The 23,006-nt window shown below is 42.9% G+C and overlaps 1 protein-coding gene across 2 annotated transcripts in view; it reads right to left on the bottom strand.

The window, feature by feature from the left end:
• Positions 1 to 7,394: 7,394 nt before the first annotated feature.
• Positions 7,395 to 23,006, bottom strand: part of npas2 (neuronal PAS domain protein 2) — a 51,098-nt gene continuing 35,486 nt past the window's right edge. The window contains exons 14-22 of one of the 2 annotated variants that reach the window (XM_020485218.2): positions 22,574 to 22,703; positions 22,250 to 22,356; positions 22,050 to 22,136; positions 21,294 to 21,479; positions 20,820 to 21,029; positions 11,414 to 11,607; positions 10,741 to 10,833; positions 8,645 to 8,855; positions 7,395 to 8,520 (exon numbers count right to left, since the gene is read on the bottom strand). In XM_020485218.2, the coding sequence (XP_020340807.1) occupies positions 8,323 to 8,520; positions 8,645 to 8,855; positions 10,741 to 10,833; positions 11,414 to 11,607; positions 20,820 to 21,029; positions 21,294 to 21,479; positions 22,050 to 22,136; positions 22,250 to 22,356; positions 22,574 to 22,703 (1,416 nt within the window). In that variant the 3' untranslated portion in view covers positions 7,395 to 8,322. The remainder of the gene's footprint in view (positions 8,521 to 8,644; positions 8,856 to 10,740; positions 10,834 to 11,413; positions 11,608 to 20,819; positions 21,030 to 21,293; positions 21,480 to 22,049; positions 22,137 to 22,249; positions 22,357 to 22,573; positions 22,704 to 23,006) is intronic. The other variant, XM_031826510.1, reaches the window with a different exon arrangement.

Below are 23,006 nucleotides of genomic sequence, written 5' to 3'. Positions count from 1 at the left end.
CACTAACGTTACAGGACCAAAAGTATGTGGCACCTGCCCGTCGGACATCTCATTCCAAAATCATGGGCATTAATATGGAGTTGGTACCCCCTTTGCTGCTACAACAGCCTCCACTCTTCTGGGAAGGCTTTTCACTAGATGTTGGAACATTGCTGCAGGGACTTGCTTCCATTCAGCCACAAGAGCATTAGTGGGGTTGGGTGATTAGGCCTGGCTCGCAGTCAACTTTCCAATTAATCCCAAAGGTGTTCGATGGGGTTGAGGTCAGGGCTCTGTGCAGGCCAGTCAAGTTCTTCCACACCAATCTCGACCAACCATTTCTGTATGGACCTCACTTTGTGCCATGGGGCATTGTCATGCTGAAAAAGGAAAGGGCCTTCCTCAAACTGTTGCCACAAAGTTGAAAGCACAGAATTGTCTAGAATGTAATTGTTTGCAGTAGTGTTAAGATTTCCCTTCACTGGAACTAAGGTGCCTAGCCCAAACCATGAAAAACAGCCCCAGACCATTATTCCTCATCCACCAAACTTTACAGTTGGTACTATGTATTCGGGCAGGTAGAATTCTCCTGGCATCTGCCAAACCTAGATTCGTCTGTTGGACTGCCAGATGGTGAAAGGTGATTCATCCCTCCAGACAGTTTAATGGCGGGCGAGCAATACACCACTCCAGCCGACGCTTGGCATTGTGTATGGTGATCTTAGGCTTGTTTGTGGCTGCTTGGCCATGGAAACCCATTTCATGAAGCTCCTAACGAACAGTTCTTGTGCTGATGTTGCTTCCAGAGACAGTTTTGTGTTGCAACCGATGGCAGGCAATTTTTACAAGCTTCAAGACTTGGCGGTCCCTTCTTTGAGCTTGTGCAGCCTACCACTTCATGACTGAGCCGTTGTTGCTCCTCAACGTTTCCACTTCACAATAACAGCACTTACAGTTAACGAGGCAGCTCTAGCAGGCTGGAAATTTGACAAACTGACTTGTTGTAAAGGTGGCATCCTATGACAGTGCCACGTTGAAAGTCACTGAGTTCTTCAATAAGGCCATTCTACTGACAATGTTTGTCTATGTAGATTGCATGGCTGTGTGCTCAATCTTATACACCTGTCAGTAACGGTTGTGGCTGAAATAACCAAATCCTTTCATTTGAAGGAGTGTCCACATACTTTTGTATATATAGTGTATTTTAACAGGACTGGACTCCTTTCAGAGTAACATCAGAGAGAATAAACTTCAGTTACACATTAATGAAAACATGCAGAATAAAGTGCACCAAATGCATGTTTTTTTAAATATTCATTTTTCAAGATACCACATTATCAAGATTAATTGATTTATTCAATATCACATAATTAATATCCAAGCTGTTTCAGAATGTAAACTTTTTATTAATTTATTTTAAAACAATATTAACAATATGTTAAAGCTTATTTTTGATGGTATATACAGACAGAAAAAAACAAGCCATACAATAGACTGTGAAACACCATAACACCAACTTGCTGAACTGAAGAAAATAATAACCTCACCTCCCCAAATAAGACACTTCAATAATCTGTTACAAAATACTTCTGTTTGTTTTACTTTAAAATCATGTAACATATATTCAATCTATTTGACATCTCATAAAATAAAGAACTATATAATCTCAACATGTTTTGTACATTCTATAATACAATATTCTCAATTAGTTTTCTGCAATGCAATGGCTAATATGTACCAGGTTCTGTTTTTGTTTGTCTTACTTTTTCCTGGCAAATGTTTTACAGTATGCATTGATTGACCCTCCACCCCATATACTGCAAGGATGCACAGTCCACTCTAAAGGTCACAAATGCAAAAGTCAAAGTAACATCATGCCTTTAAAAAAAGAATGACACTTGATGAAGAATTCATGAACATAAAAATATAGTCTGAAACAGTGAAACAAAAAGTGCATAATCTACTGCTGGGGGAGACAGATTAAACAGAATCATAGAAAGAGCCAGTACCATTTGATCTAGCGCAGCAATCACAATGAAGAAACACACATACCAATAAACATGAACATTTGTATAAACTGAAGCAATACACAGCAAACACACAATGGCTCTCAGCATGACCTTAAATGTAGGAAATCATCTGTGGCACTGGGTTAATGGAAATGAATAACTGCCTCTGGTTTGAAATGGGGGCAACTAATGGAAATTCTTTACATATGATGGTTAGCTAGAGAGTACACTGGATACTTGTGAGAACATGGTTTACTGTTATTCTATGAGCTTGATAATTAAACATGCACTACATGTTCCTTCAACCAGCATCAAAAGGCAGTTCACCTTATGATTGGACATTGAGCACACTGAACCAACAACATTTTTTTTTTAATGATAAGGTTGAGTGGAGGCCAACGTAGGGAGTCATTTAGCTGACAATCAACAAACAGTATTTAAAAATGATGCAGCATTAACAGGACAGTTGTCTAAACAAATCTGCATGTAGGTCTTGAATAGAGTCAATGTTGTGTCTTTAGAGTAATAACAAACTGACACAGTAAGGATGTTGAAACAATGTGTTGCTCATATCACTTAAAACAATGTTTACGTTGGGCTGACCCCAGCAAGAGGCCAACACAAGTTCTACTGAAAAATAGAATGGCTCCCTTTTCCCTCATGCCAGCATCATTCTCAGACCTGTTGACCTGCGTCTTTAGTGTGGATTAGTCCTTCTAACAAAGTCTTCAGCAGATACAAGCTGTACCTCAGTAAAGATACTGCTTATATTTATGGTTGAAGGAATGTTAAAGATATTTTAATAGAAAAATATTTCCATTTCATTCACATAGTACATTGGTTTATAGTATACAACTATATCTCTATTTTACATGAGTACATACCTGCCTAGAAATGTTTATTTTCAAAATTGACATTGCACATAGTAAAAGGGTAAACCAGCACATACTCGAAGCATTCTACAACATTCTTTAAGCATCTCTTCAACCTAAATGAACTGCACCAGTCTTCATGAGAGTGACTGTGACAGATGAAGTGACAGTGACTCAATGTACACAGCAGATGCTAGGATTGTCATAAACATTGTACAATTAAAGATTCTTATTACTCCACAATGCATTTCAACCTTCACTTCATGTCAAAGGGCACATTTAGTTTGATTAGAATTCCAATATGGTGTTACATTTTGTTATGGCTATTGACTTACTCATGGAGAGTAAAGGAATTTTGAGCCATACCTACAGTAGGTCTGTTTGTTTGACGAATGTTTCACGGAAGGACTTTCCCATTCAAATATTACAATATCTAATGAATGTGGGGGAACTCAAATCAGATACCTAATGATGTAGTTATTTAGCTAATGTAACTTTAAAGAAAAATAATAAGAAATATGTAGTATTATTTGATTGTCATTTACATTAGCAGGTAATTTATCTCTGGTTAGTATTTTGTTATTACACAGTTTTCCTGAAATCACCAGAGTGTATGGACATAATAACTCATACATGGATAAATCCACTAATAGACTCCCTCCAACCCCCCCCAAAAAAATATATATATTAACCGACTAGCAAATATAAACCATGTAACCAGAAAATGATGACAAGTTGTTAATGTAATACTGAGAATAAATGTGTGATTATTAATAATTTGTGGTTATTTCCACAAATAACCTGAGAAGAAAGTTGCGTTACGAAAGCATACATAATCAATGTATGACAATTACAATATATTAGTGACATCTTCTTAATCATTGCAGCATCTGTTACATTTGATACAAAACAATAAGTAAAATAGTCCTTGGTTAGTAGTTTATGGTTGTGAGCCATTTAAGGCATTAGGACCCTACCCACTGGGCACAAACTGGTTGAATCAACGTTGTTTCAATGTAATTTGTCAATGTTTTGTGATGTGGAAAAAAGTAATCAAACTGTTGTTCAGAGGCTGAAATTCCAACCACAGGATTATGTCAGCAATTTAAGCAATTTTCAACATAGAAACCTTGTATAAAATGTCAAACATGTACCCTTGACACAACATCAGATCTTCAACGTTATATCCACTATAAAATGTTTTAAAAAAAACATAGGCTGGGCAGCAACTCCTACTGGAGAGTTGCTCCATCTACAGTAAAGCTATTCATTTGGTCTCCCATGCAGGGTTTTAACCAAGCCCAGCTTTAATATTTGTCACTGACTACTACCAATGTGCTATCGTGAGAATGATTATTGAGACCTCTTAATAACTAAATATATTCACTGTTGCTATTGAAGTCATTCCAATGGGTAGGTTTAACAGATCAAATGAAATGTAACCATACTTTATAAGTCATACAGTATATCATCAATGATACTAGTCAGGCATATATAGCATTTAAAAAGTCATCAACAGCTATTGTTTCAATTCAACCCAGAGTTCAACTAAATATAGACAATACATATAGGCCTAGGGTTTAAAGCTTGGTTGATTTCAAATGTCATCTTCATGTTAATCATTAATATGTTGGATTCATTAATATGTTGGATTCACGTCTCCATCTCAACCAAAAATGTAAGTTAAGGAATGTGACTAAATCGAATCAAAAACTAAACTTTAAATGCACCTAAAATACAGTTTGATTTGATTTAGTATATTCTTTAACTTTGCGTCTTGGTTGAGATGGAGATGTGAATCCAACATATTCATTATTCATTTGTAGACATACTGGATTTGAAGCCAGACTAAGTCAGTGGCACCACTTTTGCAATAGAGTAAATGGCTTATTAACTTGTCGACAACTTAACAAATTATATGTTGGATTGACGTCCCCAATTTAACCAAAAATAAAAGTTAAAGAATAGGATTAAGCCAGTGGCTCAGATGAAACCATCCAAGCGTTAGATATCCTTTAAATGTTGATATTTGGTTGTTGTCCACCAAACACAATTCAATATTACTTTTGTGATACAGTAAATAGCCTAAAGTTAAGGCTATTTTACAAACTAATGTAACAGTATTTATTCAGCCTAAATGAGTAATGCATCCATGGCCACATTTTGAAATTAGCCTACTGTAACTCTAAATGTCTTATGTAATCATAGAAAGCTTGCATGTTCAAGATAGCATGCAAAGGTCGCAGGTCAGTAGAGATTGCTATAATAATTGCTATAATAATCTGTGCAGAATCTTGAACAGAATTGATCACTTTCACTATGTACTTTTAAATGTAACCTCAACTGCAATCCAGGTCATTGGGTTGTGCTATGAGATGAAGCACAGTGATAACACATTAAGTTGTTGTATAAATACAACATATCTGACATTCTATTCCCATTGGAATTTGGTTGTGCTTTTAGATGGTTGAAAGCATAGTGACAACACATTGGGAATTCAACAAACTTCTGGTTGTCTTTTTGAGTGGGTGAATAAATGTTGAAATCTCATTGATCAACATCTCAAACAAATATGACCCACATTTCCATATTAAAATGACGTGGTGTGCCCAGTGGGTATTGTTTTATATTTCAATTCCCCAATAAAAATGCACACAGTAGAACAGCAAGACATAACAATAATGGCTGCCTGCTTACACTTGTTTTGAAATATATGGTAAATTAACAAACATGCTATGGTAGTCTACTAATAAGGTTTGCTCCATCCATTAAAGTGTGAATAAAAAAATATGAAGCCTGATTTTTACGAATTATTTCATGAAAATGTTGGCATTAGTAGTAATTGGTACTTTTCTTTAGTTTTAGAAAATTAAATGTCAAAATATTTGATTCTATAGTGAACATAATAGGGTTATACTTGTATGAGGATAGGTTTCCAGATGCTTTGTCAGTCATTTAAACAATATATTTTTTCAAACATGGACTAATAGTGTTGGGTGGTGAACATACTATAGTGTTTAATAATGATATCAATTACAGTATACAGTGCATTCAGAAAGTATTCAGACCCCTTGACCTTCTCCACATTTATTACGTTATAGCCTTATTCTAAAATGCATTAAATAACAATTAATTCCTCATCAATCTACACACAATACCTCATAATAACATAGCGAAAACAGGTTTTTAGAAATGTTTGCAAATTTATATAAAAAAAACTGAAATACCTTATTTACATAAATATTCAGACCCTTTGCTATGAGACTCAAAAATTTAGCTGAGGTGCATCCCGTTTCCATTGATCATCCTTGAGCTGTTTCTACAACCTAGATTGGAGTCCACCTATGGTAAATTCAATTGATTGGACATGATTTGCAAAGGCATACACCTGTCTATATAAGGTCTCACAGTTGACAGTGCATGTCAGAGCAAAAACAAAGCCATGAGGTTGAAGGAATTGTCCGTAGAGCTCCGAGACAGGATTATGTCGAGACAAAGATCTGGGGAAGGGTACCAAAAAATGTCTGCAGCATTGAAGGTCCCCAAGAACACAGTGACCTCCATCATTCTTAAATAGAAGAAGTTTGGAACCACCAAGACTCTTCCTAGTGCTGGCCGCCTGGCCAAACTGAGCAATCGGGGTAGAAGGGCCTTGGTCAGGGAGGTGACCAAGAACCCAATGGTAACTCTGAGAGAGCTCCAGAGTTCCTCTGTCTAGATGGGAGAACCTTCCAGAAGGACAACCATCTCTGCAGCCCTCCACCAATCAGGCCTTTATGGTAGAGTGGCCAGACGGAATCCACTCCTCAGTAAAAGGCATATGACAGCCCTCTTGGAGTTTGCCAAAAGGCACCTAAAGAATCTCAGACGATGAGAAACAAGATTCTCTAGACTGATGAAACCAAGATTGAACTCTTTGGCCTTAAAGCCAAGCATTACGTCTGGAGGAAGCCTGGCACCATCCCTACGGTGAAGCATGGTGGTGGCAGCATCCGGCAGGGACTGGGACAATATTCAAGAACGAGGGAAAGATTAACTGAGCAAAGTACAGAGAGATTATTGATGAAAACCTGCTCCAGACGCTCAGGACCTCAGACTGGGGCCAAGGATTCACCTTCCAACAGGACAACGATCCTAAGCACACAGCCAAGACAACGCAGGAGTGGCTTCGGGACAAGTCTCTGAATGTCCTTGAGTGGCCCAGCCAGAGCCCAAACTTGAACCCGATCGAACATCTCTGGAGAGACCTGAAAATAGCTGTGCAGCGACGCTCCTCATCCAACCTGACAGAGCTTAAGAGGATCTGCAGAGAAGAATGGGAGAAACTCCTCAAATACATGTGTGCCAAGCTTGTAGCGTCATACCCAAGAAGACTTGAGGCTGTAATCGCTGCCAAAGGTGCTTCAACAAAGTACTGATTAAAGGGTCTGAATACTTATGTAAATGTGACATTTCCTTAAAAAAAAATTATATACATTTGCAAAATGTCTAAAAACCAGTTTTTGCTATGTCATTATGGGGTATTTTTTGTCGATTGATGAGGAAAAAATAGATTTAATTCATTTTAGAATAAAGCTGTAACGTAACAAAATGTGGAAAAAGGGAAGTGGTCCGAATGCACTGTATCTAGGATGACTGATTAGAATGTGTGATGAAATAACAACTGATGTCCAACATCAAATTGAATCCTTCCTTTACATTTCCTTCTGGGGAAAATATTGTTTTTTTATAGGTTTGTAAAACTGCTGTTTCATAACAAAAAAGTATGCAACAACTGCACAACAAAACCATAACTCACAGACACAAAGTGTTTTTCATGTGAAATGAAGATGCAACTTTGAAGAAGTAAATTTTCACTGCTTGTGTTTACTCTCTGAACATCAGGACAGATGCTATGAACAAGTGCAGTCAGTGCACAACTAGACTCACCTAACAATAACCAATTTTTTTGTTGAAAACATATCTGCATAAAAACACATAGCAGAACTGTTTTCCTTATGATTACTTTCATAGTTTTCTCCATCCAGCAGTGTCATGATGAAATATGACATGTAAGCATGGTCCCAGTAGCTTTGTGGAGTGGGACAGAGAGGCTGGTGGTGCAGTGAAGCACAAGCCTTCAGCACACTGACTCCTTTTTCATTTCTGGGAGAGCTGTCACATTGGGGGCCGCCACCGGTCCAAGCAGCCTCTGATTGTGGTTCACCCCAGCATGGGGTACAAAAACGGCTTTGTCTGAAAAGGGTGGCTCCTTATCAGAAGTAAGGTCACCACAGGCATATTTTCATTTTTTTTGTTGCTGTGGAAACAAAGCCACTTTGGCTTCTTAAACAGCGAATAACACTGCACAGCATGGCGCCAAATAGCGTCTGTCTCTTCTATGCATCCCATATAATTCTGCCACTGAACCTGTGACAATACATTTCAGGGGATAACTAACAACTCTGTTTGAGTCTTCGGTGCTACCGAGTGAGCATATTTCGGAAGTCTGAAAGGTTGCCAGTCTGGTTTTGGGAATGGTGGTGTTGTTGCTGCTGTTGTTGTGGTTGCTGCTGCTGCGGTTGTTGTTGAATATAACCCACAGTACCTTGCTGTGGGATATTAGTGGTGTGGAAGAACGCCTGAGTGGGTCCACTGTGTAAGAGTCCTTGGGGCTGCATCTATCAACAGACAGGGATCAGGGCATAAGTGAGGTGATACTAGTTATTCTACAGAGTGAGCCAAACCCCCGCCAGCCCAAGGCCTGCGATCAAACGACTGCAAGTAGTAGGACTACTACTTTACCTGAAATAACTGCTGGGGCTGCTGCAGCTGTAGAGAGTGATGGTTGGCCTGCTGCTGAGGGTGGTAGGTGGGCTGGGCCTGGTGCGTGATAAAGCTGTTGTGAGGGATCATGATGGGGGACGTGAATACAGGGGAGGGGACCAGGACAGCGTTGCAGTTCACCTGCTGCATGGGGAACGACGGGGTCATCATCTGCTGCTCCAGGGTGTATCTGGGGAGGGATGAGCGCAATCAACCGGTCAACTACATTTACTGTGTTCATAGTAACAGAATATGTTCATTTTGTCTTTAACACTTAGATTTCTGTATGGTCTGATTATTTGCAAATACAGTTGAAGTCGGAATTTGACATACACTTAGGTTGGAGTCATTAAAACTCGTTTTTCAACCACTCCACAAATTTCTTGTTAACAAACTATAGTTTTGGCAAGTCGGTTAGGACATCTACTTTGTGCATGACACAAGTAATTTTTCCAACAATTGTTCACAGTCAGATTATTTCACTTATTACAATTCCAGTGGGTCAGAAGTTTACATACACTAAGTTGACTGTGCCTTTAAACAGCTTGGAAAATTCCAGAAAATTATGTCATGACATTAGAAGTTTCTGATAAGCTAATTGACATCATTTGAGTCAATTGGAGGTGTACCTGTGGATGTATTTCAAGGCCTACCTTCAAACTCAGTCCCTCTTTGCTTGACATCATGGGAAAATCAAAAGAAATCAGCCAAGACCTCAGAAAAAAATTTGTAGACCTCCACAAGTCTGGTTCATCCTTGGGAGCAATTTCCAAACACCTGAAGGTACCACGTTCATCTGTACAAACAATAGTACGCAAGTGTAAACACAATGGTACCACGCAACCATCATACCGCTCAGGGAGGAGACGAATTCTGTTTCTTAAGAGATGAACGTACTTTGGTGCGAAAAGTACAAATTAATCCCAGAACAACAGCAAAGGACCTTGTGAAGATGCTGGAGGAAACAGGTACAAATGTATCTATATCCACAGTAAAACAAGTCCTATATCAACATAACCTGAAAGGCCGCTCAGTAAGGAAGAAGCCACTGCTCCAAAAAAGCCAGACTATGGTTTGCAACTGCACATGGGGACAAAGATCGTACTTTTTGGAGAAATGTCCTCTGGTCTGATGAAACAAATATAGAACTGTTTGGCCATAATGACCATCATTATGTTTGGAGGAAAAAGGTGGAGGCTTACAAGCTGAAGAACACCATCCCAACCGTGAAGCACGGGGGTGGCAGCATCATGTTGTGGGGGTGCTTTGCTGCAGGAGGGACTGGTGCACTTCACAAAATAGATGGCATCATAAGGGAGTACAATTATGTGGATATATTGAAGCAACATCTCAAGACATCAGTCAGGAAGTTAAAGCTTGGTCGCAAATGGGTCTTCCAAATGGACAATGACCCCAAGCATACTTCCAAAGTTGTGGAAAAATGGCTTAAGGACAACAAAGTCAAGGTATTGGAGTGACCATCACAAAGCCCTGACCGCAATCCTATAAAAAATGTGTGGGAAGAACTCAAAAACCATGTGTGAGCAAGGAGGACTACAAACCTGACTCAGTTACACCAGCTCTGTCAGGAGTAATGGGCCAAAATTCACCCAACTTATTGTGGGAAGCTTGTGGAAGGCTACCTGAAACGTTTGACCCAAGTTAAACAATTTAAGGCAATGCTACCAAATACTAATTGAGTGTTTGTAAACTTCTGACCCACTGGGAATGTGATGAAATAAATAAAAGCTGAAATAAATCATTTTCTCTACTATTATTCTGACATTTCACATTCTTAAAATAACGTTGTGATCCTAACTGACCTAAAACAAGGAATTTTTACTTGGATTAAATGTCAGGAATTGTGAAAAACTGAGTTTAAATGTATTTGGCTAAGGTGTATGTAATCTTCCGACTTCAACTGTAAGTTTATATCATGTGTTTTAAGTACAATCAGTTCATATCAAGGATAAATGTTCTCATATTTCACTGCATGTACTACATATGGGTCAAATAACAGACCATGTAAAGAAAGTCAACATAATGATTATATACACACTCAATCACACACTTACTTGGTTTGCTGGATGGCTGTGTTGCACTGGGAAGTCTGGGAGCTCATACTGCTATCAGGTAAGAGGGTATGCATTGGCTGGTTGAGCAGCATGCTGCCAGAAAGAACGGTCTATGTCAGTGTCAAATCTGGAACTCCAACCTTTCTGAAAATGACCCCTGGGCCATGAGGGCTGAGATTGCACAAGCTGGTATTTTCCACCCTTGACATACTTATCCATCTCCAAAATACAGTGTGAGTCCAATAGACAAGACAAAAGGTTTTGTGACTCAAGGAGACTATTCCCTCTCCAATGTATTCTAACCTTTTTCTTCTAACCATTTGATTTCAACCTGAAGAACTTAAATCTACTTTTATTTTTGATTAAGTTAACAGAAGGACAAGACTTTCATATTAAGTTACTTTCACTTCAAGGTAAGCTGGTGTTAAGCAGGTGCTCTTTCATTCAGAATTCATACAATGTAGTTATGATTAACTTCAAATCATAAAGCTTTGTTTTGATAATATACAGCTTGCCATGTCAATGTTTCCCAAAATGTATTCCGTTACAAGTTGCTTCAATTCAGACCAAAGTAAAAGCTGAGTTACACTGACCATGAAGAACAGACTCAACACGTTCTTGAAAGGAATTGTGCAACAAGAAATCAGAGTGTTTTACTGTCTGTAGGGCTCACCGTAACTGTCCCTCTTGACTGAACTCGGTGTCTGAGTTTCTTTGGTTTGCGTCCTGCAGTGGCTGTGTGTTCATCTGCTGAGAGAACATCATGGGGTTGCTGTAAAAGGGCATGGTCAGGCTGGTGTGGGTGTGCACCGGGAGACTGACTGCCTGCATCTGCCCGCCTGCATTCCTTATCAATCTCTGCTGCACCTAAACAACAACAACAGGGACATTAACACCAGGTTGACTACAGTCATGAACAAAACACATCCTCGTATATTTGAAATCAAATCAAACTTTATTTGTCACATGTGCCAAATACAACCAGTGTAGACCTTACCATGAAATGCTTACTAACAAGCCCTTAACCAACAGTGCAGTTCAAGAAGAGTTTTTAAAAAATATACCAAATAAACTAGAATAAAGAATATTAAAAGTAACACAATAAAATAACAATAGGCTATATACAGGGGGTACCGGTGCCGAGTCAAATCAAATCAAATTTTATTTGTCACATACACATGGTTAGCAGATGTTAATGCGAGTGTAGCGAAATGCTTGTGCTTCTCGTTCCGACAATGCAGTAATAACGAACAAGTAATCTAACTAACAATTCCAAAAAATATACTGTCTTATACACAGTGTAAGGGGATAAAGAATATGTACATAAGGATATATGAATGAGTGATGGTACAGAGCAGCATAGGCAAGATACAGTAGATGATATCGAGTACAGTATATACATATGAGATGAGTATGTAAACCAAGTGGCGTAGTTAAAGTGGCTAGTGATACATGTATTACATAAGGATGCAGTCGATGATATAGAGTACAGTATCTACGTATGCATATGAGATGAATAATGTAGGGTAAGTAACATTATATAAGGTAGCATTGGGGCATGTGCGTCCGTGCGCCGACAGAGATGGCCGCCTCGCTTCGCGTTCCTAGGAAACTATGCAGTTTTTAGTTTTTTTACGTGTTATTTCTTACACTAGTACCCCAGGTCATCTTAGGTTTCATCACATACAGCCGAGAAGAACTACTGAATATAAGATCAGCGTCAACTCACCACCAGTACGACCAAGAATATGTTTTTCGCGATGCGGATCCTGTGTTCTGCCTTACAACCAGCGCCACGGGATGGTTCCCATGCAGCGACCCAAAAAAACGACTCAGAAAAAGAGGGAAACGAAGCGGTCTTCTGGTCAGACTCCGGAGACGGGCACATCGTGCACCACTCCCTAGCATTCTTCTTGCCAATGTCCAGTCTCTTGACAACAAGGTTGATGAAATCCGAGCAAGGGTAGCATTCCAGAGGGACATCAGAGACTGTAACGTTCTCTGTTTCACGGAAACGTGGCTCACTGGAGAGACGCAATCCGAAGCGGTGCAGCCAGCGGGTTTCTCCACGCATCGCGCGGACAGAAACGAACATCTTTCTGGTAAGAAGAGGGGCGGGGGCGTATGCCTTATGGCCAACGTGACATGGTGTGATGAAAGAAACATACAGGAACTCAAATCCTTCTGTTCACCTGATTTAGAATTCCTCACAATCAAATGTAGACCGCATTATCTACCAAGAGAATTCTCTTCGATTATAATCACAGCCGTATATATCCCCCCCCAAGCAGACACATCGATGGCTCTGAACAAACTTTATTTAACTCTCTGCAAACTGGAAACGATTTATCCGGAGGCTGCATTCATTGTAGCTGGGGATTTTAACAAGGCTAATCTGAAAACAAGACTCCCTAAATTTTATCAGCACATCGATTGCGCAACCAGGGGTGGAAAGACCCTGGATCATTGTTACTCTAACTTCCGCGACGCATATAAGGCCCTGCCCCGCCCCCCTTTCGGAAAAGCTGACCACGACTCCATTTTGTTGATCCCTGCCTACAGACAGAAACTAAAACAAGAAGCTCCCACGCTGAGGTCTGTCCAACGCTGGTCCGACCAAGCTGACTCCACACTCCAAGACTGCTTCCATCACGTGGACTGGGAGATGTTTCGTATTGCGTCAGCCAACAACATTGACGAATACGCTGATTCGGTGTGCGAGTTCATTAGAACGTGCGTTGAAGATGTCGTTCCCATAGCAACGATTAAAACATTCCCCAACCAGAAACCGTGGATTGATGGCAGAATTCGTGTGGAACTGAAGGCGCGAACCACTGCTTTTAATCAGGGCAAGGTGTCTGGTAACATGACTGAATACAAACAGTGCAGCTATTCCCTCCGCAAGGCTATCAAACAAGCTAAGCGCCAGTACAGAGACAAAGTAGAATCTCAATTCAACGGCTCAGACACAAGAGGCATGTGGCAGGGTCTACAGTCAATCACGGACTACAGGAAGAAACCCAGCCCAGTCACGGACCAGGATGTCTTGCTCCCAGGCAGACTAAACAACTTTTTTGCCCGCTTTGAGGACAATACAGTGCCACTGACACGGCCTGCAACGAAAACATGCGGTCTCTCCTTCACTGCAGCCGAAGTGAGTAAGACATTTAAACGTGTTAACCCTCGCAAGGCTGCAGGCCCAGACGGCAACCCCAGCCGTGCCCTCAGAGCATGCGCAGACCAGCTGGCCGGTGTGTTTACGGACATATTCAACCAATCCCTATACCAGTCTGCTGTTCCCACATGCTTCAAGAGGGCCACCATTGTTCCTGTTCCCAAGAAAGCTAAGGTAACTGAGCTAAACGACTACCGCCCCGTAGCACTCACATCTGTCATCATGAAGTGCTTTGAGAGACTAGTCATGGACCATATCACCTCCACCCTACCTGACACCCTTGACCCACTCCAATTTGCTTACCGCCCAAATAGGTCCACAGACGATGCAATCTCAACCACACTGCACACTGCCCTAACCCATCTGGACAAGAGGAATACCTATGTGAGAATGCTGTTCATCGACTACAGCTCGGCATTCAACACCATAGTACCCTCCAAGCTCGTCATCAAGCTCGAGACCCTGGGTCTCGACCCCGCCCTGTGCAACTGGGTACTGGACTTCCTGACGGGCCGCCCCCAGGTGGTGAGGGTAGGCAACAACATCTCCTCCCCGCTGATCCTCAACACTGGGGCCCCACAAGGGTGCGTTCTGAGCCCTCTCCTGTACTCCCTGTTCACCCACGACTGCATGGCCACGCACGCCTCCAACTCAATCATCAAGTTTGCGGACGACACAACAGTGGTAGGCTTGATTACCAACAACGACGAGACGGCCTACAGGGAGGAGGTGAGGGCCCTCGGAGTGTGGTGTCAGGAAAATAACCTCACACTCAACGTCAACAAAACTAAGGAGATGATTGTGGACTTCAGGAAACAGCAGAGGGAACACCCCCCCATCCACATCGATGGAACAGTAGTGGAGAGGGTAGCAAGTTTTAAGTTCCTCGGCATACACATCACAGACAAACTGAATTGGTCCACTCACAGCATCGTGAGGAAGGCGCAGCAGCGCCTCTTCAACCTCAGGAGGCTGAAGAAATTCGGCTTGTCACCAAAAGCACTCACAAACTTCTACAGATGCACAATCGAGAGCATCCTGGCGGGCTGTATCACCGCCTGGTATGGCAACTGCACCGCCCTCAACCGTAAGGCTCTCCAGAGGGTAGTGAGGTCTGCACAACGCATCACCGGGGGCAAACTACCTGCCCTCCAGGACACCTACACCACCCGATGCTACAGGAAGGCCATAAAGATCATCAAGGACATCAACCACCCGAGCCACTGCCTGTTCACCCCGCTGTCATCCAGAAGGCGAGGTCAGTACAGGTGCATCAAAGCTGGGACCGAGAGACTGAAAAACAGCTTCTATCTCAAGGCCATCAGACTGTTAAACAGCCACCACTAACATTGAGTGGCTACTGCCAACACACTGTCAATGCCACTGACTCTACTCCAGCCACTTTAATCATGGGAATTGATGGGAAATGATGTAAATATATCACTAGCCACTTTAAACAATGCTACCTTATATAATGTTACTTACCCTACATTATTCATCTCATATGCATACGTAGATACTGTACTCTATATCATCGACTGCATCCTTATGTAATACATGTATCACTAGCCACTTTAACTATGCCACTTGGTTTACATACTCATCTCATATGTATATACTGTACTTGATATCATCTACTGTATCTTGCCTATGCTGCTCTGTACCATCACTCATTCATATATCCTTATGTACATATTCTTTATCCCCTTACACTGTGTATAAGACAGTAGTTTTTTTTGGAATTGTTAGTTAGATTACTTGTTCGTTATTACTGCATTGTTGGAACTAGAAGCACAAGCATTTCGCTACACTCGCATTAACATCTGCTAACCATGTGTATGTGACAAATAAATTTGATTTGATTTGATTGTTTAAAGTGGCTAGTGATATATTTACATCATTTCCCATCAATTCCCATGATTAAAGTGGCTGGAGTAGAGTCAGTGTCATTGACAGTGTGTTGGCAGTAGCCACTCAATGTTAGTGGTGGCTGTTTAACAGTCTGATGGCCTTGAGATAGAAGCTGTTTTTCAGTCTCTCGGTCCCAGCTTTGATGCACCTGTACTGACCTCGCCTTCTGGATGACCGCGGGGTGAACAGGCAGTGGCTCGGGTGGTTGATGTCCTTGATGATCTTTATGGCCTTCCTGTAGCATCGGGTGGTGTAGGTGTCCTGGAGGGCAGGTAGTTTGCCCCCGGTGATGCGTTGTGCAGACCTCACTACCCTCTGGAGAGCCTTACGGTTGAGGGCGGTGCAGTTGCCATACCAGGCGGTGATACAGCCCGCCAGGATGCTCTCGATTGTGCATCTGTAGAAGTTTGTGAGTGCTTTTGGTGACAAGCCGAATTTCTTCAGCCTCCTGAGGTTGAAGAGGCGCTGCTGCGCCTTCCTCACGATGCTGTGAGTGGACCAATTCAGTTTGTCTGTGATGTGTATGCCGAGGAACTTAAAACTTGCTACCCTCTCCACTACTGTTCCATCGATGTGGATGGGGGGGTGTTCCCTCTGCTGTTTCCTGAAGTCCACAATCATCTCCTTAGTTTTGTTGACGTTGAGTGTGAGGTTATTTTCCTGACACCACACTCCAAGGGCCCTCACCTCCTCCCTGTAGGCCGTCTCGTCGTTATTGGTAATCAAGCCTACCACTGTTGTGTCGTCCGCAAACTTGATGATTGAGTTGGAGGCGTGCATGGCCACGCAGTCGTGGGTGAACAGGGAGTACAGGAGAGGGCTCAGAACGCACCCTTGTGGGGCCCCAGTGTTGAGGATCAGCGGGGAGGAAATGTTGTTGCCTACCCTCACCACCTGGGGGCGGCCCGTCAGGAAGTCCAGTACCCAGTTGCACAGGGCGGGGTCGAGACCCAGGGTCTCGAGCTTGATGACGAGCTTGGAGGGTACTATGGTGTTGAATGCCGAGCTGTAGTCGATGAACAGCATTCTCACATAGGTATTCCTCTTGTCCAGATGGGTTAGGGCAGTGTGCAGTGTGGTTGAGATTGCATCGTCTGTGGACCTATTTGGGCGGTAAGCAAATTGGAGTGGGTCAAGCGTGTCTGGTAGGGTGGAGGTGATATGGTCCTTGACTAGTCTCTCAAAGCACTTCATGATGGCGGATGTGAGTGCTACGGGGCGGTAGTCGTTTAGCTCAGTTACCTTAGCTTTCTTGGGAACAGGAACAATGGTGGCCCTCTTGAAGCATGTGGGAACAGCAGACTGGTATAGGGATTGATTGAATATGTCCGTAAACACACCGGCCAGCTGGTCTGCGCATGCTCTGAGGGCACGGCTGGGGATGCCGTCTGGGCCTGCAGCCTTGCGAGGGTTAACACGTCTAAATGTCTTACTCACTTCGGCTGCAGTGAAGGAGAGACCACATGTTTTCGTTGCAGGCCGTGTCGGTGGCACTGTATTGTCCTCAAAGCGGGCAAAAAAGTTATTTAGTCTGCCTGGTAGCAAGACATCCTGGTCCGTGACTGGGCTGGGTTTCTTCCTGTAGTCCGTGATTGACTGTAGACCCTGCCACATGCCTCTTGTGTCTGAGCCGTTGAATTGAGATTCTACTTTGTCTCTGTACTGGCGCTTAGCTTGTTTGATAGCCTTGCGGAGGGAATAGCTGCACTGTTTGTATTCAGTCATGTCACCAGACACTTTGCCCTGATTAAAAGCAGTGGTTCGCGCCTTCAGTTCCACACGAATGCTGCCATCAATCCACGGTTTCTGGTTAGGGAATGTTTTAATCGTTGCTATGGGAACAACATTTTCAACGCACGTTCTAATGAACTCGCACACCGAATCAGCGTATTCGTCAATGTTGTTATCTGACGCAATACGGGGAGGGGGGTTGTCAATGTAAATAGTCCGGTGGCCTACCATGCGGTAGCAGAGAAAACAGTCTATAACTTGGGTGACTGAAGTCTCTGACAATTTTTTGGGCTTTCCTCTGACACTGCTTATTATATACAGTTGAAGTCGGGCAGTTTACATACACCTTAGTCAAATACATTTAACAATTCCTGACATTTAATCCTAGTAAAAATTCTCTGTCTTAGGTCAGTTAGGATCACCACTTTATTTTAAGAATGTGAAATGTCAGAATAATAGTAGAGAGAATGATTTATTTAAGTTTTTATTTATTTTATCACATTCCCAGTGGGTCAGAAGTTTACATACACTCAATTAGTATTTGGTAGCATTGCCTTTAAATTGTTTGGATTGGGTCAAAGGTTTCAGGTAGCCTTCCACAAGCTTCCCACAATAAGTTGGGTGAATTTTGGCCCATTCCTCCTGACAGAGCTGGTGTAACTGAGTCAGGTTTGTAGGCCTCCTTGCTCGCACACGCTTTTTCAGTTCTGCCCACAATTTTTCTATAGGATTGAGGTCAGGGCTTTGTGATGGCTACTCCAATACCTAGACTTTGTTGTCCTTAAGCCATTTTGCCACAAATTTGGAAGTGTGCTTGGGGTCATTGTCCATTTGGAAGACCCATTAATTTGCTTTAACTTCCTGACTGATGTCTTGAGATGTTGCTTCAATTTATCCACATAATTGTACTTCCTCATGATGCTATCTATTTTGTGAAGTCCACCAGTCCCTAACGCAGCAAAGCACCCCCACAACATGATGCTGCCACCCCCGTGCTTCACGGTTGGGATGGTGTTCTTCGGCTTGCAAGCCTCCCCCTTTTTCCTCCAAACATAACGATGGTCATTATGGCCAAACAGTTCTATTTTTGTTTCATCAGACAAGAATAAATTTCTCCAAAAAGTACTATCTTTGTCTCCCTGCTCAGTTGCAAACTGTAGTCTGGCTTTTATATGGCGGTTTTGGAGCAGTGGCTTCTTTCTTGCTGAGCGGCCTTTCAGGTTATGTCGATATAGGACTCGTTTTACTGTGGATATAGGTACTTTTGTACCTGTTTCCTCCAGCCTCTTCACAAGGTCCCTTGCTGTTGTTCTGGGATTGATTTGCACTTTTAGCACCAAAGTACGTTCATCTCTAGGAGACAGAACGCATCTCCTTCCTGAGCGGTATGACGGCTGTGTGATCCCATGGTGTTTACACTTGTTTACTATTGTTTGTATAGATTAATGTGGCACCTTCAGGTGTTTGGAAATTGCTCACAAGGATGAACCAGACTTGTAGAGGTCTACAATTCTTTTTTTGAGGTCTTGGCTGATTTCTTTTGATGTCAAGCAAAGAGGCACTGAGTTTGAAGGTAGGCCTTGAAATACATCCACAGGTACACCTCCAATTGACTCAAATGATGTCAATTAGCCTATTTAAAAAAAAAATATTACCCTTATTTAACTAGGAAAGTCAGATAAGAACAAATTCTTACTTTCAATGACGGCCTAGGAACAGTGGGTTAACTGCCTTGTTCAGGGACAGAACAACAGATTTTTTTACCTTGTCAAGGATTCGATCTTGCAACCGTTCGGTTACTAGTCCAATGCTCTAAACACTAAGCTACCTGCCGCCCCAATCAGAAGCTTCTAAAGCCATGACATCATTTTCTGGAATTTTCCAAGCTGTTTAAAGGCACAGTCAACTTAGTGTATGTTAACTTCTGACCCACTGGAATTGTGATACAGTGAATTATTTGGGAAATAATCTCTCTGTGAACAATTGTTGGAAAAATTACTTGTGTCATGAACAAAGTAGATGTCCTAACCGACTTGTCAAAACTATAGTTTGTTAAGAAGAAGTTTGTGGAGTGGTTGAAAAACGAGTTTTAATGACTCTAACCTAAGTGTATGTAAAATTTCGACTTCAACTGTAGGTCCTGGATGACAGGAAGCTTGGCCCCAGTGATATACTGGGCTGCACGCACTACCCTCTGTAGCGCCTTGCAGTCAGATGCTGAGCAGTTGCCATACCAGGCGGTGATGCAACCGGTCAGGATGCTCTCGATGGTGAAGCTGTAGAACTTTTTGAGGATCTGGGGACACATGCCAAATCTTTTCTGAGGGGATCTGAGGACCCATGCCAAATCTTTTCAGTCTCCTGAGGGGGAAAAGGTGTTGTCGTGCCCTCTTCACGACTGAATTGGTGTGTTTGGAACATGATAGTTCGTTGGTGATGTGGACACCAAGGAACTTGAGACTCTCGACCCACTCCACTACAGCCCCATAGATGTTAATGGGGGCCCGTTTGGCCCGCCTTTTTCTGTAGTCCCCGATCAGATCCTTTGTCTTGCTCACATTGACGGAGAGATTGTTGTCTTGGTACCACACTGCCAGGTCTCTGACCTCCTCCCTATAGGCTGTCTCATCGTTGTCGGTGTTCAGGCCTACCACTGTTGTGTCATCAGCAAACCTAATGATGGTGTTGGAGTCGTGTTTGGCCACACAGTCATGGGTGAACAGGGAGTACAGGAGGGGACTAAGTACACACCCCTGAGGGGCCCCAGTGTTGAGGATCAGCGTGGCAGACGTGTTGTTGCCTACCCATATCACCTGGGGGTGGCCCGTCAGGAAATCCAGGATCCAGTTGCAGAGGGAAGTGTTTAGTCCCAGGGTCCTTAGCTTAGTGATGAGCTTCGTGGGCACTATGGTGTTGAACGCTGAGCTGTAGACAATGAACAGCATTCTCACATAGGTGTTCCTTTTGTCCAGATGGGAAAGGGCAGTGTGGAGTGCGATTGAGATTGTGTCATCTGTGGATCTGTTGGGGTGGTATGCAATTTGGAGTGGGTCTAGGGAGGATGCTGTTGATGTGAGCCATGACCAGCCTTTCAAAGCACTTCATGGCTCCTGACGTGAGTGCTACGGGGCAGTAATCATTCGTGCAGGTTACCTTCGCTTCCTTGGGCGCAGGGACTATGGTGAATATTTCCCTGCTAACTCTATACAAAGTAAAAGTCTAAAGCTATTGGGATAAGAGTATAGATGGAGAGCTGGGGTACCTGAGGGGAGGGTGTGCTGTGCTCTCTGAGGAGAGAGTGAGGGGACGAGTCGTGGGCTCCATGGAGAGGCTGTTTGGAGTGGGCCGAGGCCTGCCTGATCACCCTAGACTGGGGCTGATGCTGCTGGACCGGCCTCCCTGGACCCTGCTGCTGAGGCTGCTGCTGTTGGACCTGGCCAAAGTCACTGTGGATGGGTTGCTGTAACAACATCTACACACACAAACACAGGAGGGCTTAGCTACTGTATCCACTCGATGACAATTGGCTTAGGTTAGCATTTCCCAATCTCGGTCCTCAGGACCCCAGGGGTAGCACGACACAGCTGATTCAAAGCTAGATGATTCATTTATTATTTGAATCAGCTGTGTAGTGTTATGGGAAAAACCAAAACAGAGGACCAAGTTTGGGGAAACCCTGGCTTAGGTTAAGGGACTGCTTTAAGCCGGGATTCTGACTAGCGGTAAGCAGGGTTACCTGGAGGTTAGCTAGCTGAAGCTTCTCCTTGATGTCATGCAGCTCCTGCTGCTGAGTCTTGATGTCCATCTGCAGGATGCGTGTCCTCTCCTCCAGCTGCTCCTTGAGCTGGTTCATCACACCTAGCTGAGGCTCTTGGGGCTGCTGTTGGTACATGGACTGCTGCTGCTGCTGTTGTTGTTGTTGCTACGACGGAAATAATAGGATACACAGCCATCATGATAACGGCGGTTCACAACAAAGTACCATGCATGGGCGATGCTCTGACACAAGCCTTCACAGCTGCCTACACACATTTTCAGAGCCAAGGAGGACTCTGCTGTAGTTCAGAAATACAGCACTCAAGCACTTGAGGTCCACAGAAATCATCCTCACAATCATTATCGCTTGATTAGCACTTCCAGCTCTTCTTGTTTCCAGCTCTTCTTCTTGTTTTCATGCAGATGTAGGAGATGCTTTTACTGGGCCTCATTTAACATGAGTTGAAGTGATCATCTTGAGACAATTTATACATACTTGAGAATAGTAGTTTTACATCTGGAATTTAATTGTCATCTACATTTACAGCTATAATATGATCATCCCCAATTACGTTGCTGTGGTCTAAAATCAAGTGGGAGTAGAGGCATTTCACACAAACAAACGAGGATGTCAACCAACAGACAAGAGCAAGCTGTCATAATACTGGGAGACTACTAGACAAACAGTAAGCAGGCAGGCGACAGACAGACAGGAGAGATTAGACTAAACACCAACCATTACGGAGTGCTGGCTGCAGGTAGGAGAAGGGGGTAGGCTCAGTTGGGGAAGGAGGTCAAAAGAGTTTTGCCTCTGTACCAAAGTCTATAAGGTGAAGGACAACAAAAACAGACGGGGAGTTGAGCAGGATTCCAGGCTGATGTTTTTCTACTAGTATTGGTTTTTCCACTGGCTAGTTCTTAATGAGGTGAACTGACCTTTGCACTACTGGGTACGAGTCTGGCCAAATTCTTCTCTGTCCCCACGACTGATGCAGACTGTCGTGATGGTGTGCAAGCGTCTGTGAACCGCAAGGACGTGTTGGCTGGTGGGGAAAATTATTCAATATGTAGAAGGTTACGCATACTTCATAATTAACCATTTAAATCCAAAATGGTATACAGTAAGTGAGTGTATGGTGGTGCAGAGTTTGGATTAGGGTGAAAGTGGTATTGTATGGTACAGGGTTCAAGTCTAAATGGACTAATTCAGTATGTGGGTATTTGGGTTAGCTGGACAAAGAGAGCAACAGAGGGACTCACATGCCGAGTCGGACAGGGCTGTGTGGGAGGATTTCCGGGAGCTGTGGGAGGACACTGAGCATGCCCCGCTCATCCTGTCCTGTCCGGGAGGGTCCAGATTGGGACAGATGTCCAGGTACACCTCCTGAGCCTGGAACACACAGGATAGACAGAGGAGTATCAAGTACTGACAGCGCCAATAAGATCTGGGACATATTAGCTTTTACCCACTCCGAATACACACAACAATGCCTGACACTTGAAAGCTCTGTATTTGCATGGCATTTCACCATCCCACTTAGCTCTGAACACTGACACAGGATTGGGAAGTAGAGCACTACTGTACATGATTGTAATGTACATGATTGAACGTGGTAAAATGGCTGTTTATTGAGAAACTTGAATACTGGATGTTATTGTAACATTCTTTATGATTCATTATTTATAATTGATC

The sequence above is a fragment of the Oncorhynchus kisutch genome, linkage group LG6 (assembly GCF_002021735.2).
Source record: "Oncorhynchus kisutch isolate 150728-3 linkage group LG6, Okis_V2, whole genome shotgun sequence".
Classification (NCBI taxonomy): domain Eukaryota; kingdom Metazoa; phylum Chordata; class Actinopteri; order Salmoniformes; family Salmonidae; genus Oncorhynchus; species Oncorhynchus kisutch.
Note: the sequence above shows the minus strand (reverse complement) of the source record. Positions and strands in the feature narration are given on the sequence as shown.